Source organism: Melospiza georgiana, chromosome 29 (assembly GCF_028018845.1).
Source record: "Melospiza georgiana isolate bMelGeo1 chromosome 29, bMelGeo1.pri, whole genome shotgun sequence".
Lineage (NCBI taxonomy): Eukaryota > Metazoa > Chordata > Aves > Passeriformes > Passerellidae > Melospiza > Melospiza georgiana.
The window spans coordinates 160,159-178,883 of record NC_080458.1 but is presented as its reverse complement, the minus strand read 5'-3'; the positions used below and the strand labels follow the sequence as shown (position 1 = coordinate 178,883).

The following is an 18,725-nucleotide window of genomic DNA, read 5'->3' as shown; positions in this document are numbered from 1 at the left end:
GATGCTTTAGTTCCTTTAAAGCCACAAAGAGCATAGCCCCTCATTGACACAGTCTGTGCCCACAGGGAAGATGGAGAGAAACAAAATGAAAAATGGCACGAGGAATGAAATTTCTTTATGGACAAGATTAATAGACAAAGGAAACTAATTCCAAAAATTAAACCAACAAGAACTATCAAAAATGAGTTTTGTTACAAGTGATATGCAGAAGTTGGCCAGAAGTTTAATTTTTCTGAAACCATCCAGTCATCAGTCTCCACACTGCAGCCTTGAGCTCCTGGTTCCTCAGGCTGTAGATGAGGGGGTTCAGGGCTGGTGACACCACCGAGTACAGAACTGACAGGGCCAGATCCAGGGATGGGGAGGACATGGAGGGGGGTTTCAGATGAGCAAGTGCTGCAGTGCTGAGGAACATGGAGACCACGGCCAGGTGAGGGAGGCAGGTGGAAAAGGCTTTGTGCCGTCCCTGCTCAGAGGGGATCCTCAGCACGGCCCTGAAGATCTGCACATAGGAGAAAACAATGAACGCAAAACAGCTGAGTCCTAAACAAAGGCTAACCACAATGAACCCAAGTTCCCTGAGGTTGGAGTGTGAGCAGGAAAGCTTGAGAATGGCGGGGATTTCACAGAAGAATTGGCCCAGGGCATTGCTATAGCACAGGGGCAGGGAAAATGTATTGACCGTGTGCATGAGAGCATTGAGAAGGGCACTGGCCCAGGCAGCTGCTGCCATGTGGGCACAAGCTCTGCTGCCCAGGAGGGTCCCGTAGTGCAGGGGTTTGCAGATGGACACGTAGCGGTCGTAGCACATGATGGTCAGGAGGGTAAGCTCTGTTCCGAGGAAGCAGATGATCAGAAAAACCTGGGCTGCACATCCTGTGTAGGAGATATTCCTGGTGTCCCAGAGGGAATTGTGCATGGCTTTGGGGACAGTGGTGCAGATGGAGCCCAGGTCACTGAGGGCCAGGTTGAGCAGGAAGAAGAACATGGGCGTGTGCAGGTGGTGGCTGCAGGCTATGGTGCTGATGATGAGGCTGTTGCCCAGGAGGGCAGCCAGGGAGATGCCCAGCATGAGGCAGAAGTGCAGGAGCTGCAGCTGCCGCGTGTCTGCCAATGCCAGAAGGAGGAAGTGGCTGATGGAGCTGCTGTTGGACATTTGCTGTGGCTTCACATGGGGACCTGGTCATGGAGAAAGGAACAGTGAAGAGTTAGAGGAAATACCTGTAACCAAAATCAAAGCCATTTCCCATACACCCTCCTTTGTAACACAGATGGACATGCTGTTATTTTTCTGGGCTTTTTTTAAGCACTCTCATATCTCTGCTGGTGTTGTTGGATATTAGAAACCCTCAGGGAGAAAAGAGCAAATTCTGTGAGGCAAAGAGATGAGGGGAGATGGTCTGTAATTCTGACCTGTTCAGAGTTTCTCTGGGCTTTAACCTTTTCAAGGGGAGAATTATCAGCTTCCCACATTTTCCCTAAAAATCTCCCACGTACTGCTGAGAGCAGATGGATACACCACAGCCCAGCTCCACAATTGTAGCCAAGGACTCATGTTGCTCATTTCACCAACCCAGCAGCATTTTCTGCGTCACAACTCCTCTGCCTTTCCCTATCAATCTTAAAACTCTGAGATGCTCTAGGACAGGTTTGCACCCTGGATTAAAGCTCCCAGCTTGGACTGAAATCTCAGGGAGACTTCCAAGTGCCCTTATGATGGCGTTGGATTGAGGGAGATGCAGCTCCTTCCCTGTATGGCTGCACTGACAGCATTGCCCAGAGCCAAGCACTGGGGCCAGCGTCACCCTGAGCCAGCGGTTCCCCCTCCAGAGCCCCCAGTGCCAGGCAGCTGCTCCCAGCCCTGTGCTCTGCAGAGGGAACTGGGCCCAGGGCTGCAGAGTTGCCCCACGGCTCTGCTGCAGCTCTGCCTGCACAGGAGGGGCTGCACGCCTTGGAGCCCTGGCCCTGAGGGCAGAGGCTTTGCTGGGGGACAGGAGGGAGGGGGCTTGCTCAGAGGGAGGGGCTGCACTGGAGGGGATCCTGTGGGCATCTCTACACTCTCCTGGCCGCAGCATTGCTGGGGTTTGTTTTCTCTCCTTGCCTGATCTTCTCTCTGCTTCCTGCAGATTTTCCTCCTGCAGGTGTTTCCCTGTGCCTGATCTCTCCCTGCCAGCACTCACAGACCCCAAATCTCTGTGCACTCTCCTTGGCCTGACAGAACCCTGCCTGTTTTCAGGGCACTGGCTGGGGCAGGTTCTGTTTGCAGCTTGGAGAAAGGACAGCTCAGACTGAGCCTGATGGGTCCAGCAAAGGTGATGCTGCTGCTGTCCATGGACAGGCTGAAAGCACATTAGGGATCTCCTGTGAGCCTATAATAACCAAAAGTAACAGTTCAGATGTCTCAGACACTTGTCAAAATTCATAATTAATAATTCATAACCAACCTTTAATATTTATCCCCCCTCCCTGCCATTCTCCAAAAGCAGGAAACTGATTTCAAAGTCTTAGGAAATTTTCTCATTTTTGTTAAAATCCTTGACTTGGAAATATTCTATGACTGATTAGAACCCCTCAGCATATCAGAGTTTCATGAGCATTTCACCTCACCTGCACCAAAAATACTCAGAGTTGTACTCACAGGGTCTGTAGGCATTGGGATATTCCAGCTTTAGGAGATGCCTCCAGGAGCTGCAGCTGCATTGTCCTGCAGCCAGAGGTTCCTGTGCCAAGGGCTGGCAGTGATTGTGCCCCAGGCACTTCTCAGCACCTTCCCACCCCTGACTGATTGAAGCTCTCTGTGCCTCTGTGCTGTGCCCAGGGTAGCTGCAGGCAGTGCCCCAGCCCTGCTGGGCTGGCAGAAGAGCTACTCATCAAGAGAAATGTGCTTTTGAAGCTCTTCTTTCTTACCAGGAGCTGCCTCTGTGCCAGGCTCAGCTCAGCAGTAGAGACAAAGCACAGAGACTTTAATGAGCCTCTGGGGCTTTGTGCTCAGGCCCTGAACATCAGTCCCTGAGTGGGAGCTGAAGAAACCTCTCAAGAACCCCTAGTCAGAATCCAACTCCAAACTTTCTTGGACTTTTAATGGGTCCCACTGAGGGACATGACTAAGAAAGTGTCCCCAGGCCCCAGGCAGAGCAGAGAACTGGAGGCAGTGATGACAGGTGGGGACAAAGAGAAGCCAAGTCTTGGTGCCCTGGGGCACAGGAGGGTCTGTGCCACCAAGGGCTTGAGGAGACACCTTGTCCTGAGGCACAGGGTTCTCCTGGCACAGCCCCAGCCAGACTGGGCACTGTCAGCCCCTTGTCCTGCCCTCAGCATCCCCCCCTAGCCCACATCCCAGTAGCTCAAGGATCTGCTGGAAGGAGTCCCTGGGGAGCCTTGCTCAGGAATAGCCCTGGGGGCTCCTGAATCCTCTCAGAGACTGCAGTTTCTTCAAAGGACTTTGGGTTTGACTTTTGCCTTGGAGTCTCTGAGAGGTTTGTGCAATCATGGCCTCCAATTATCTGCTGTAATTAGTCCCTGGAGAGGCTTTGTCAGTAACAACACTCAGTGGTGCTCGTTAATACTTCAGGGTATGTCAGTTTTTTAAGGTACTTTGTGTTTTCCTTTTGATACAGACTCTGTGAGAGGTTTCTGCAATCATGGCCCCAATTATCTGCTTTAATTAATCCCTGGAGAGCTTTGTACTCAGTAGGGCTCATTAACGCCTTGAGATACTCAAGGTTTTTAAGGTACTTTATGGATTTAAGAATACTTTTAGGTACTTTTAAGGATTTTCCTTCCCACACTGAGTCTCTGAGGGATGTTTGTGCCATCCTGACTGCCAGTTCTCCAAGGAGTCTATTAGGAGCCTGTGTTGGGTATCTTCCCCTTTTCTGTTTTACAGCAAAGATGGAACTGAAAGAATTTTACAAGGCTTTCTTAAAAGCATTCAAACAAACATGGGACAATTAACAATGCAACAAACACCAGTAAGAGAATTAATAGTCCTGTTTCAGCTAGAGATCATCCAACCCTTTAGTCCCTTGGATTGGAAACATTTATTGAACTAGTCTTTGTTTTCCACTTGAAGCTTTTTGAACTATTCCTTCAGTACCTGAATCCTCTTGTGGATGGACTCGTTGTGGCTGGAGAGGTTCATGCAACACATGCCCTCAGAGTCTACACAGCCATGCCCATGTGCCCAGAGTAAAAACTCTATTGCTGTTCTGCAAGGTGGCATGTCTGATGGTCTCTATGTCTGAGAGCAGGCCATTCAATGTGAGGGAGGTAGCATTGGTTTGCTTACTTAACAGGATGCTCTAATTGTCTTAAAGCTTTAGCTGCAGCCACCCAAGGTCGTCCAAATTGAGGGTGCTACCATCTGACACCTGGATTAAAGCTTTCAAAGCCATCTCTTTGATATCATCCTATACTTCTCTGGGGATACCTGCTGCTTGATCAACTGCTAGGCTGTGTTGTCCTTCTCCAGCTAGATGGTTGATTGTCAATTCTGCCCTTGCCACATTATTAGCATATTCTGCTATGAAGTGATTTAGTAAACACTTCCATCTTCCTTCCCATAGGGTGTATTCTGTAGGCGACAACAACATGGTCAGAATATATTTTAAATCATATGGGGTTAAAACATGTGCTGTAAACATGGCCCTCATTAGGCCATTAAAACAAGGTAAGTCCTTCCTATGGTGTTTAGCTGCCCTACACAGATCCTTGATTTCCTCATAAACCAATGGCTGATACCTGGGATTCTGCCCCCTTCTTTCATAACATACGGAGGCAATGAGGAGTTTCGAGACTATTTGCCAGTCCCCTTCCTTAACTGCTTCTTTCTGGATCCTTTCTGAGGGATCTTGTGGTGTTTAGGGGCGAGGTGGCTCTGGTGAATCCTTCTGAGAAGGAAGAATAACTTTGAGCAGAAACATTCGGATAAGAAATAGTGTGACAGTTGGGCTTAGTATCTTTGATCATGGGGTTATATTGTTGTCGGAGGGGGAGGCAAAGGGCACTGCCATTTTGTCAGGTGTTGAGGAGGAAGGGCCTTGATCTACGATGGTGGACTTCAAGGGTGGAGTTCTGGAGGCATGGCCCAGAGTGAAGGTTGAATAATTGACAGTGGGGCATGACATGCAATTGTGGGAATGGAGTCTGGAGGTTCGTTCAGGGCAGAAGAGAAGGTTGTGATAGCAGGAAGTGGAGGGACCAAGATGGAGGGAGGATGTTTGGGCTCCCGAGCCACATTCAGGCTCCTTCCATCTTGAGTCTCCAGGGCATGATGCTCCAAGACCGTGTGGCCATTGCCATCTTGGACCACCATGGAAGGTCTGAAAAAGGCAGGTTTGAGGGGAGGTCCTGAGTTAGGAGTGACTCATGGATTGAGTTTTCAACACACTGCTTGCTGATGAAGGGTCTCAAGGATGGTGTGGAAGATGTGGAGTATGCAGATTCAGGGTGGCTCTGGGTGCAGTGGCATCCCTTTTGATCGAAAGGTTGCACAATTTAACTTCCACTGAGACCCAAAATTCAGTGGTATGTATTTCATCAGCAGAGACATCTGGAAAATTTTTAATGATCCACCTCATGATTGATTTTATTTTATTATTTGAAAATATTTGGTCATGATCAGTGAGAATTAAAGCATCCATATATTCTCCTTTCTACTGTGGACATCTGGCTGCCCATTTTTCTCTTTCGCTGCCTTATGGGAAAGAGCCATCGGCACACCCCAAATCAATTATGGCTCTTGGGTGAATGTGTCGGGAGTTTAGTTCAAGCATGGCTTAAAGAAAAAGGCCATGAAGGCATACAATTGAGAGAAAAGTAACAGGTAGCTGTGAAGCAGTTCCCAGCCTGACTTCTATAAACAATTAGACTCTTTCGGGCATCACTGTATAAACAATAAAGTTCTCAGGCAGTCTTCTCATAACAAGTGTAACACTCTCTCTGGGAAAAGATGGCACCCTGAGAACAGATGTGGAAGTTTTGGGAACCGTTCATAACACAGTGAGAACACTGGTTTTGTTTTGTGTAAACAATCAACGGTGTAGTAAAACAAAAGGTGTGGTTAGAGTTTTCTCTGTTAGCCTATCATAAACCTGTATTTTGGAATATGCATGAAGTTCGTTAACACTATTATTTAAGCTGACTGATCGATCAATAAATCGAGTTCGATGCATCACAGGATGGTCGTTCTCCCCTCATTTCAACATGAATGTTGTAAAAATACAGTGGCAAAATGGGCACTAAATGTCTTGCATTTCCCCAAACCCACCTGCAATCCTATGCAGGCGAAACCGTCGTCATTCCTGCCGATTCTGGGCAAGGCCCCTTGAAGAAACGATGAATCCGCTGGGCCCGGCACAATTAAAAATCCCAGTGAGCGCTGGCCTATCCATCAGCTAACCCCAGCTGACGGTACTGACACAGGGATCCCTGAATGTCAGGGTCCCTGTTCGGGCGCCAAAGGTCACATTGAAGGGGGCTGCAACAAACCTCTCTGGTTCCCTGACTTCAGGGAGAGGGTGGCAAAAATGAAAAGGAGCAGGATCAATGGAATTGTTTGTTTAAAAGGAACTTTAACAATAGGGTGAAAAACAATAAACATGGAGAAGTCGAGCACAGTATGAGGGGCAGGATCTAAAGACCCGAGACAAAGGGGAAGCAACAGCATGTACACTTGGGGGTAGAACACTCTAGAACAATAACCCTGTAGGGGAAACAAGTAACCAGTAGGGGAGTAGAACTTGGACAACTTAGCATAACAGCACTAAAGGCTTACGTGGGAACTCTCAAGCTCACCCTAAGTTAAACAAATGATTCGCATGGCTTGAAACTCGTGCCCAGTTCTTCCAGGGTAAAATCTGGCTGACTCTGAGTTACAACTGGGCTAACTCCCACACTGCTGCTTTGCTCTGGCCCTTTGGGACCATGTGGCCCAACAGAGTCACAATGATGTCCTGGGTTCCACGAGGCTCCACAGTGTCACAATGGTCCCTTGGATCCATGGTTCTCTGCAGTGTCACAATGGCTCCTTCATTTCACAAGGCTCCCAAGTGTCACATTGATCTCCATAGGAAGGAAACCGCAGAGCCCCCATGATTCAGGAGCTGATGAACAGCAACCACCAGAGGCCAAGGCAAGCCTGACCTGTCTGTCCTGGCAGGTTTGCTTGGGGCAACTCTTGGATATTTGAAATTATGAATGTGGAGTCCTAATTTAAAACATTTGTGCCTGGAAAAGAGAGATGGAGTTTTTTTTTCATGAAAACAAATGCACAGAGCCCTTTCCAGTGTTTGGAAAATAGGTGAGTGCTACCATTTAGGAGTTAAAGATCAGCCAGACTTGTCTGTCCTGGCAACTTTTGTCTGCGAGCAATCTTTTATTACATAAAAATTTGGAGGTGGAATCCTAATTTTGGCTATGGATTCCTGGAAAAAAATGGATAGTTCTTTTCCATAAAAAGAAGACCCCAGAGCCCCAGTGTTTCAGGGGCAGATGGAAGTGGCCTTCCACATTCCAAGGTCAGCCAGATCTGTCAGGTGACCCCTGGGAGGCCAAGGCAGCCACACCTATTTCATGTTCCCTTGGCCCTTCCACAGGGCCCTGCAGTGCCACAATGGTTGTCTTGCTTCCATGATGCCCTCAGGTGTCATAATGGCCCCTTGATTACACAAGTCCTTAAGCATCTTAATGGTCTCCATGGTTCCACAAAGCCCCACAGTGACATAATGGTCTATTGGATCCATGAAGCCTCTCCGTGTCCAATGGCCCCTTGGTTCCATTGAGGGCAAGTAGTGCAACAATTATTCTCTTGGTTCCTTAAGTTCCCATAGTGTCACAATGGCCCCTTCCTTCCATGAGGGCCTAAAGAGTCACAATGGTCTCCATGATTCTATGGGGCCCCACAGTGTCACAATGGTCTCCATGGATCCAGGGGTCTTGCAATGCCACAATGGTCTCCATGGATCCATGGTGCCCCGCAGCATCACAATGGCCCTTTGGCTGCACGAGGCCCTGAAATGCAACAATGGCCTCTTGGTTCCACAAAGCCCTGCTGCTTGACACTGTCCCCTTGGGACCATGTGGCCCAACAGGGCCACAAAGATGTCCTTGGTTCCACGAGGCCGCACAGTGTCACAGTGGCCCCTTGGATCCATGGTACCCTGCAGGGTCACAATGTTCCCCTTGGTTCCACAAGTTCCTACAGTATAACAGGTTCCACAAAGGCTTGCAGTGTTTCCATGGCCCACTGGTTTCAAATCCTCCACAGTGTCACAATGGTCTCCATAGGAAGGAAACAACCAAGCCCTCGTGATGTAGGGGCAGATGAGAGGCAGTCACCAGAGGCTAAGGCTACCCAGACTTGACTTGTACAGGCAGATTTTTTCTGGGAGTAACCCTTGGATATAGAAAATTTTAGATGCAGAATCCCAATTTTGGCCATGGTTGCCTAGACAAGAAAGACAGTTCTTTTCCATAGGAATAAAAGCTCAGAGCCCCAGTGTTTCATGGGCATATGAGAAGTGGCCCTTGAAATGTCAAATTCAGTGGGACCTGTCAGACAGACCCCAGGAGTCCAAACCAGGCAGACCTGTTTCATGTTCCATTGACTTAATGGGTCCTAACACTGTCACAATGGTCTCCTTGATTCCATGAGGTCTGGCAATGTTACAATTGCTTCTTGGTTTCATCAGCCCCATCAGAGTCACAAGGGTCCACTGGGCCCATGCAGCCCCGCTGTGGAACAATGGCTCCTTGTTTCTTTTTTAAATCTATCACAATCAAACCACAGTTTGATCATCGATCCTTGCTTCCATAGGGCCCGTGATTTGCACAATGGTCTCCTTGATTCCATGATTCCTGGATTCCACAGTCTCACCATCATTTCCTTGGATCTCCATTGTCACAACTGACCCATGGCTCCATGAGGTTCCATAGTGTCACCGTGGTCGCTCTCAGAGACTGGATGAGATCGATGTCCTGAGACACCTTGGGATGCTCAGAATGCCTGTGTGGGGCCAGGGGGGTCAGGTCTTGGTTTGTGGTGGGACAGAGCCCCGCCCCCAGCCCTGGCCTGACAGAGCTGTCAATCACACAGCAGGAGGTGATGCTGACCCAGTTCTAATTAGCCCAGCTGTTAATCAATCAATCAATCACACACTTAGCAGCTGGTGCTACCCTGGCTCTGATTGGACAAGAAACTAGCAGTCCCACCCCAGGGGTGGGCCCATGAAGGCCCAGGGGCTTAAAAGCTGGAGCACGAGGCCAGCCCAAGGTCTGGATTCTGCTTTCTTCTGGTGTTCTTTTGTTAGTGATGTTGGAACCCCAGCAGTTAGTCCCTATATGTGTGTCTTTCTATGGATCTTCTTTCTTTCTGTTGTTCTTCATTTTTTTCTCCTTCTAATCCTACTTTCCTGGAACATTTTTGGGTAACTTCACATGTTAAGGGTTTTTAGGTTAAATGTGTGGGAATCCAAGGCACAGGGAATATTTCTCTGCTCTGAGGGGTCCTGACCCCCAGAGAAACACTGCCTTTAACCTTCACCCATGGAGAGGACTTCCAGGACTTCGAGGCAGATTAGAATTTACCAAAGTGTGAAATAAATTAAAAGGTTGTATACTATGTCCCTTGGGTGAGAAATTTATCTTTTGGGATTTTTAAGGGTCGTCTAGACAGGAAGCAAGATGGAGGAATTTAGATGCAGTCCCTTTCATCTTCTTCATCTACTCCATGTTCTGCAATGTTGGTGGCACAGAGTCATTGGTCAAGGAAAGCACAGTGCAGAGATTATGTGGACAGTCAAGGGATGAGTTATTGGTTGATAAGGAGAGATAGTAGATGTTTTAAGAGTTAATTGGATGAGATAACTTTTAAAGACCTTGAAACCGAATATTTTGGGGCCATTTTGAGGTGTTTTTCCAGCATGCTAAGCCTGATGTGGACAGCAATGCAAAACTTGAGAAAAGATAACAATAAACTAGAAGCTGAAGACCAAAAAGGTCCTGTGCATCTCCTTTTACCTGACACTGAACTGCTCCAGGAAGATTTCCCCCATCCAGGCAGCCCCCAGAATGGCCAAGGTAAAACAAACATCAATAACTGGTACCCTGACAATATTTATAGTAAGTTGTTTTTACCATAAAATTGTTTACTGAAGGGTGTTGCCCTAATTGGCCAATCTTGTGAAATCTGTTGATTAAATGACCAATGAGGTCTACCTGTAGCAAAGCAAGGTATAAAAGAAAAGTTTTGAAAAAATAGGTGGCTTTTAGCCCTTAGACGTCTGATCCGAGTCTATGTAATCTCAAATTCAACGGTGACATTTAGGGATCCTTTCTGCAACTTGTGAGCCAACAGAAGCTTCTCTAATAAACTTTGCCTGAAGCTCCCACTCTGCCCATGACAGGAGCCCCTGTGAGTGTCTGGGACATCCCGGCTCTTTGGCAGCCTGGGGACTCCTGGGATGTCACTGTGGAACCCTCGTGAGTGCCTGTGACAGATTGGTGTCTTCGCAGCCCAAGGTCCCCTGGGATGTCACCATGGGATGGCTGTGACTGCCTCTGACCACAGGGCTCTTTACCATCCCCAGAAAGCCCTGGCAGGTCTCCATGGAGCCCCTGTCTCTGGCTGTGACATTCCAGCTCTGGAACAGCCTGGAGACTCTTGCAAAGTCCCCATGGAACCCCTGTGAATTCTGGTAAGAAATCTGATCCTTAGCAGGCAACCATCACCATCCCCCTGTTGCTATGGTCAGTTTCCATGGCAACCATCACCAGCCCCCTGTTGCTATGGTCAGTCCCTTGGCAGCTCCATGGAGAGCCCATGTCAGGGGTGGTTGCCATGGACACCAGCTCAGGCCTGCAGCCAGAGCCCGTTGCCATGGCAACCATTGGCAGCCCCATCCCAAGGCTCATGGGATCCCAGAACCACAGAATTGGCTGAGCTGGGAGGGACCCATCAGGATCCTCCAGTCCAACTGCTGGCCCTGCACAGAACACCCCAACAATGCCAGCCTGGGCCTGGCAGCGCTGTCCAAATGCTGCTGGAGCTCCGAGAGCCCTGGAGCTGGGACCCTTCCCTGGGGAGCCTGAGCAGGGCCCCAGCAGCCTCTGGGCAAAAACCTTTTCCTGACATCCAACCTGAGCCTGCCCCGACTCAGCTGCAGCCGTTCCCTCCACTCCTGTCCCTGGGCACCAGAGGGAAGAGGTTCCCACAGCCCTAGCCAGGGACCCACTCCCAAGGCTGTTGCCATGGCCACCAGGCTGGGACCAGCTGGGATGCTCGGTTTCCACGGGCTGGAGTTCAGGACTGGGATTCCCTAATTTCCTGCTTCTGCTAAAACCGCGCTGCCCTCACTGCCCTCCTGCTTCCCATGGAAAGCACAAAAGGCAAAGATCCCGGGCTGGGATAAGAACAATTTATTGGGAACAGCAACGAGATAAGGAACAAATGGAACAGAAATTATATTGATAACAGAAGGGATAAGAAAAACTATTTACAGGGAAAACTAAACACAATTCACTGCGTCTGCCAGGCCACAATTTCCCCTGCCTGGAAATTTCACCCTTCTCTTCAGGGAGAGAGAGACTCCCTTTCCTGCCCCTAGCAATGACCTGAGGTGGGAGTAAATGTAATGACAGGGCCATGGCCAGACCCTCATGTTCTTCCATCCCACATCATATCATTGGCAGGGGCAGGAAAAGGTACAGCTGTCTTCCCAGCATGGATCACAGGGAAAATGGGTCCCCAGGGCTCTTCCCAACGTGGGTTCTCCAATGGGGGATAAAGCTGGAGCAGTGCATGAACTCCTCCTGCAGTTGGGGCATGTGCAGGGTTTATTTACTGGTGACTCCGTTGGTGTCTGGTCAAGTGAGAGCTGCTGGAGAAGCTCTTCCCACACTGAGGACACTCATAGGGCCTCTCAACTGTGTGAATCCGCTGGTGCTGGACGAGATGAGAACTGGTGTGAAACTTCTTCTGACACTCAGGGCACTTGTGGGGCTTCTCCTCAGTGTGGGTCATTTGGTGGATGATCAGTTGGGGCCTCCTACTAAAGGTCATCCCACATTCCCCACACTTGTATGGCCTTTCCCCAGTGTGGATCCTCTGGTGGCAGCTCAAGAGAGACTTCAGACTGAAGCTCTTCCCACATTCCCCACATTCATAGGGCCATTCTCTGGTGTGGGTCTTCTGGTGGGAGATCAGGTTAGAGTTCTGGCTAAAGCTCATCCCACATTCCCCACACTCGTAGGGCCTCTCCCCAGTGTGGGTCCGCTTGTGCCTGATGAGGTGGGAGTTGCACTTGAAGCCCTTCCTACAGTCAAGGCAGCGGAAGGGCCTCTCATCCACGTGAATCCGCTCATGCAGGAGGAGATCAGAGCTGGTGTGAAACCTCTTCTGACACTCAGGACACTCGTAGGGCCTCTCACCAGTGTGGATGCGCCGGTGGCTGACGAGGGTGTAGTTGCGCTTGAAGCCCTTCCCACAGTCAGGGCAGCGGAAGGGCCTCTCCTCTGTGTGAATCTGCTGATGCTGGAGGAGACTGGAGCTGGTCTGAAACCTCTTCTGACACTGGGGACACTCGTAGGGCCTCTCCCCAGTGTGGATGCGTTGGTGGGTGATGAGGGCAGAACTGTAGCTGAAGCCCTTCCCACACTCCCCACACTCCTAGGGCCATTCCCCAGTGTGGATCATCTGGTGGCTCATCAGGGTGCTGCTGTGCCTGAAGCTCTTCTCACACTCCAAGCACTTGTAGCGCTTCTTCCGATCATGAAGCTACTCATGGACCACCAGCTCTGAGCTTTGGCTGAAGCTCTGTCCACCTTCCTGGCTCTGGGTGGGTCTTTCCTACTCAGAGCACTCTGGGCTGGCTTTGGAGCCCCTCTTCCTGTGGGATCTCTGAGGTATTTCCTCCTAGTTGGAATTCTGCACCGTGGCACTGCTCAAAACGGCCTCTTCCACAAGGTTCTGTTGGGGGAATTTTTCCTTTTTGGTCTCCATCCTCAGTTCCTTCCCTGGGGTAGGAAGGACAAGGAGAGGATGGGATTTGCCTCCGTGCCAGAGGGAAGGGGAAGGAGATTCCCCCAGTGCATCCCCAGTAGGACGATGTTGTCAGCAGGTTTGTCCTGCAGCCGGGGGCCATGCTGGGCTGGGAGATAGAGCAGGAGAGAGGGGGAAACGGGCACTGACTTCCTCCTCACCTTCCTGGGTATCCTTGGGCATCTTCCTCTTCCTCGCAGTCTCTCCCACCATGTGGCTAAGTTTTAGGAATGGGAAATCCTGTTTTGGGAGGAAAACAAGGAATAAACACACTAAATTTTGCACCAGATTGAAGGCAAACCTGGGGGAGAGTCTAAACCAGAATTCCAATTCAAAAACAAAATTAGGATCAAGGCAATGATACAGAAAAACTGCCTTAAACCGACAGAGTCAGGATATAACCTGACACCCTGTTGGTCAGGACATTGGCAGCAGTCCCATTAAATGGTGGCTGCAGTCCTGCTGGAGTGATGAAGGTGATTCTGTCAGACAAGTGATCCTATAGAAGTATCTGGTCTTCTTTTGAAGGTCCAGTGGTGGTTATGGAGATCTTGTCCTCTCGGAATCCAGTAGGCAAAGTGCTCCTGGAGTTTCATACCTTGGATTATATCCAGGTAGGAATGCTTGGATCCTCCCCCTGGGCAGAGCATCCCACAATAGGATGATAGAATTTTATCAGTCCTGCAGTGACACTCAATGGCCCATTCACAGAAGATATCTCCCCTGAAGGGTGTTATCAGGGCTGAGTCATGGAAGAAATAAAGAACATTGCCCCACCTGTTTATAGCAGTTGATGAAGATGGTGATTGAAAACATGCATTTGGTTACATCTTGCACTTCAGCCTGAAACAGTGGGGTAATCCCTGCTCAGGGGGTGAACACCACCCCCCTTACCCAAACTGGCTCAGGTGTAAAACCCCTGTCACCCTAGCCCATGCCCTGGGGGTGTCCTTGTCCCTGTCACCCAAGGCCATTCCCCAGGGTATCTCCATCATTCTTACCCCAGGAAATTCCTGGGGGGTCTCCCTCCCTCTCACCCCTGTGCCAGGGGGTTCTCAGTGCAGTCTCTGTCCCTCTCAGCCCAGGGGGTGCTCGGGGGTCTCTGTCCCCTCACCCTGGCTGATGCTCAGGGGGTCTCTGTCCCTCTGGCCTCAGGCAATGCCTGTGCAGGGCTGGGGACCAGGGGCTCTGTGTCCCTCTCACCGCTGAGGGTGCTCAGGGCTGGGGGGCTCTCCCACCTTCTCACACCTGGGGAGGCCGGGGGAGTCTCTGTCCCTCTCAGCACTGGTGTGACCCCACCCAAACATCACTGGGGTCAGAGGGACAGAGACACCCCCAAAGCCCCAGAAGGGCTGAACCTGGGATTTGGTTTTGGGCTGAGGATTTAGGAAGGGGCAGGAATTGGGGATGGGTTGGAGTTGGGGCTGAGATTTGGATTAGAACTTGGATGGGGGTTAAGGCTAGACACGAGATTAACTTTAGGGCTGGGGTTGGGATAGATGAGTTTGGGACTGGGATGAAAATAAATACAGAACTGTGAGTGTGTCTAAACATGGAGTGAGACTGAGACCAGGATCAGAGTCAGGTTTGGGATTGAGCTCACCGAGAGTGGGACAGGGGGGATGTCACAGTGGGAAGGTTTGGGGAAAATCCTGGTTTGGGGAAAAAAATGGTGTGAATGCCTTCTGTTGGGGATTCCTCCCATCCACGTCCATTTACAGAAGACACCTGATGTCCAAAAATCAAGAGTGAATAAAAAAAAGCCACCAGGAGTTTCCCATTTCCAGTCTCATCCCTCTTGGGTTATGGTTAGTCCCCAATCTCAGGGCTGGTGGGGATTCCATCAGCCCTGGGGATCCCTCCTCTCCAGGGTCCTGCTTTTGGATTCTAGGAAGTTTTGGGGTCCCAAGGTCCCCCTCTCTAGCCTCCCCTCAATCTAGCTACTTGGGGTTCCCCCTTCTTTCCACCACCCTGTCTTGGTTTAGGGCAAATTTCGTTGAAACCCTCCAAAAGGAGTTTCCTCTAGAATGCTGATTCAGCAGCCCTACCCTCAGCCAGTCCGGGAAAATATTTCCAGGGAGAAAAGTCTAAAAAAACTTTATTTTTCAGGCAAAGCATTCACCAGCACAAAAATGGAACAATATTGAACTGTTGCCCGATTGATAAATGACACAAAACTCGGATAAGTTTTGTGGGTGCTTTATTAAGGGCCCGGGGATCTTGGGGGACTCACGTCCCTAAAACCCGAGCCCCCAAATTCACGTATGGATGCTTCCCTCTTATACATGCGATTCACAACAAAGTCTCCAAGAAACAGTTTCCCGTTCCCCTTGCCTAGACTCTAAGAAACAGTTCCCCGTTCCCCTTGCCTAGTCACAGACCCCTTGTGATACATTCCTTGGTTCACAAACAAGATCATTAATCCTCTGCTTATCTTATTCTAAGAGCATTGTATGCTGCCTCCAGACAGGTTAGCATTCTTACTTTCCTGCACTAGATTAATTATTTAATAAATCCCTAAGACTACCTGCTAGGTTACACACAAAACCCAACACACTTTAAACGGCTACAAAACTACTTTTTAACAAACCAGTTCACACACAACTCACTATAATTAAATATTTTGCTAAATTTCATTTATTTTCCAACATTTCCCTCCCTTTTGAGCATCCTTCAGTCCTGCTGCAAGGATGCTCAATCAACAGTATTGACAGTAACATCTTCATAACGAGGTGGGGAGTGTTCTTCATTTTGCCGCCCGCGGGTCATCACCTTCAGCAACCGGAGAGATCGCCTCTTTTCCTTTTCGATCACACCTAAGAGGCATCTATATACAATCCATATAGTCACTAGAAATACTAAAAACATTAGTACATATTGTATGGCAGACGTAATCCAGCCAGACAGGTGAAGCCCCAAAGAATCAAATACTGCTCCTATCCAATTATGCTGTGCTTCCTTTTCAATTTCCTTGGTTTTTGTTTCCACTTCTGCCAGTTTAGAAATATCTTTCTCAACTTCAAGTGTAACATTTGGAATGTGTACAGAGCAATGATCTATTCTCCTACTCAGGTAACCACAAACTCCATGTTCCTTTAACAGTAGCAAATCCAATGCCATTCTGTTTTGTAGGGTCATTCTTGATGTAGCTTGCAATTGAAAATTTAGATCTTTAAATCCCTTCTTAGTAGCTGCTGCCAACCTTTCTGTCTGTCCTAACAAATTGTTGAGTATTTCCCTATTTTGATATGTCGCTACCGGAGGGAATAATGACTCCAATATTCATCCAAATTGTACTCCTGAGCCAGGTTCATGCCACTGCTCCTCTAGGGATTCTTCCCTCTTTCTGAGTCCTTTCCTTTGGATCAATCTATTCTGTTTCCAGTATGGACACAATGTGGGAACCCCTAGGGTGATTTGTGTTACTGATCCATCTAGAGGTAAATGTGTGGTCCACTGTCCGTGTCCCAACACCCAGACTGGATTTCCAGGACTGTGCACAGTAGTATATCTGCAATCTATAGGTCCATCCATGGACTCTCTGCTAACCGTGTGATCATACCCCCTACACTCGCATCCCCACTTTAATGCCATTTTCACCGGTACAAATCCAATTCAGTCTTCCGGTGTATCACATGTAAAAACCTCAGTACAATTCCAATCCTCCTTCTGCGGTCTGAACTCTCGGGAAGACGTAGACGTGATAAGGGCCCTATAATGTGACTGATTCTTTACTCCTGACCATTGGATGCACCATTGTACTTCCCCAAGGTAATTATAGTGTTCCAAAACACTAGGTCCCCATAATGTCTTCCAACTATTCCAGGTGTCAAAATTCTGTGTGACATTCTGACAACTCATCTCATTTCGTTGGGATTTCGTTCTTATTTGTACTGTATTGCTGTTGGAGTGAGGGGAGAACGACCAATCCTTTGATGCATCGAACTCAAGTTTATTGATCGATCAGCCAGTTTAAATAATAGTGTTAACGAACTTCATGCATATTCCAAAATCCAAGTTTATGATAGGCTAACAGAGAAAACTCTAACCACACCTTTTGTTTTACTATACTGCTGATTGTTTACACAAAATAAAACCAGTGTTCCCACTGTGATATGAACGGTTCCCAAAACTTCCACATCTGTTCTCAGGGTGCCATCTTTTCCCAGAGAGGGTGTTGCACTTGTTATGGGAAGACTGCCTGAGAACCCTATTGTTTATACAATGATGCCTGAGAGAGTTTAATTGTTTATAGAAGTCAGGCTGGGAACTGCTTCACAACTACCTGTTACTTTTCTCTCAATTGCATGGCTTCATGGCCTTTTTCTTTAAACCATGCTTGAACTAAACTCCCGACATATTGCGCGGCTCATCTATTGGGGTTGCAATTAAACACCTCCTGGTATTTTGAATCCAACAATAATGATTGGATTTCTTTTCACATTCCTCTCTAGTCATAGCCCGAATGGTCATACACAAATCCCTCCATACATCTACTGGTTTGGGAACTGACTGGCAGGACCACGAAACATTCTTGAATGTTTCAGGCATTTTGGTTACCAGTATTATTCCCCAGGGAATTGGTTCACCTGCAGCCTGTGGCAATGGCAGGCAAGCTGTTATTTTAGTCACGTTCTGCATGATCTCAAAATCTCTGATTAATCCTACCACTAAGTTTTCCTGCTCAGTACTTCGTTCTATTGTATCATTAACCTCCCGTCTACTCCTTCTACCATGTCTCTGTAAGGATAACATCATTCTGTCATGCCTCCACCATGCATTTCCTATTCTAGGATTAGTGACACTCGACCACCCACAACCTTTGCCTTCCTTCCCCCCCAACTGGTCCTGTCCTCTATTCTGTCCCAGGTCAGTTCCCTATTTTGCTTCCATCATTTGACCCAAAGGTTCCTTTGATATCTTGATCTTACTAAGAAGGAACAATTTATTCTGAGGGGTGGCCCATCCCACATGTCCACTGCCATTGATACTGGATTAACCTTTATGTTTTCAGCACGATCCCCTGTCCATGGCAAAACCCTCATACTCACTCTTTTGTAATCAAAACTATCCCATATTTTGACCAAACATGTATATTCCCCTGTATCGTTTGTGGTTACCTTGGTAAGATTCAGTACCGTGTTTCCTTGTTGTTTATCTTGATCCCAACCGACTCCTATCTTGCCTCAGCTTCTTTCAGCCCCCCGTTGCCATATTGCAAAAACTTCACCGGCCTCAACTTTCTGGCTGTCAAATATAACACAAGTTAATTGAACATCCATCCCTTCCATGACTGTAACCTTTGTTTCTTCAACCTGTACTAGAGTAGACCCTTGAATGGGTACTAGTCTCATGATTACTAGCAGTAATATAATTAAGAAGGCGGCTTTGAGCAGAAGATCATCCGGGTTGGAGACACTATCTGGGTTTCCCATTGGAACGGTGCCTTCTTTACCCTGGTGTAATGGATCCAAGCATCCATCCCCTGGACCTTCACCACCGTGTAGGTCGTCATCATCACCTGGTGGGGTCCACTCCATGAATTCCCGTAGCGCATCCATGATCCACTTCTTGACATACACCTGGTCCCCTAGGCTGGATGTCGTGGACAGAATTCTCCAGCGTGAGCGGTCTATTCCACTGTAACGTATTTCTTAAAGAATTCAAGATCTTATTAAGTGACATAACA

At 48.5% G+C, this 18,725-nt stretch overlaps 1 protein-coding gene across 1 annotated transcript; it reads right to left on the bottom strand.

The window, feature by feature from the left end:
- Window positions 1-223: 223 nt before the first annotated feature.
- Window positions 224-1,156, bottom strand: LOC131094569 (olfactory receptor 14C36-like). Its single transcript, XM_058042224.1, has one exon. The coding sequence runs from the start codon at window positions 1,154-1,156 to the stop codon at window positions 224-226; it is 933 nt and encodes a 310-aa protein (XP_057898207.1).
- Between the last annotated feature and the right edge of the window lie 17,569 nt (window positions 1,157-18,725).

Bases quoted from the DNA above. Each gene is read 5' to 3' on its own strand.
- LOC131094569 (XM_058042224.1), bottom strand. From the start codon at position 1,156: ATGTCCAACAGCAGCTCCATCAGCCACTTCCTCCTTCTGGCATTGGCA.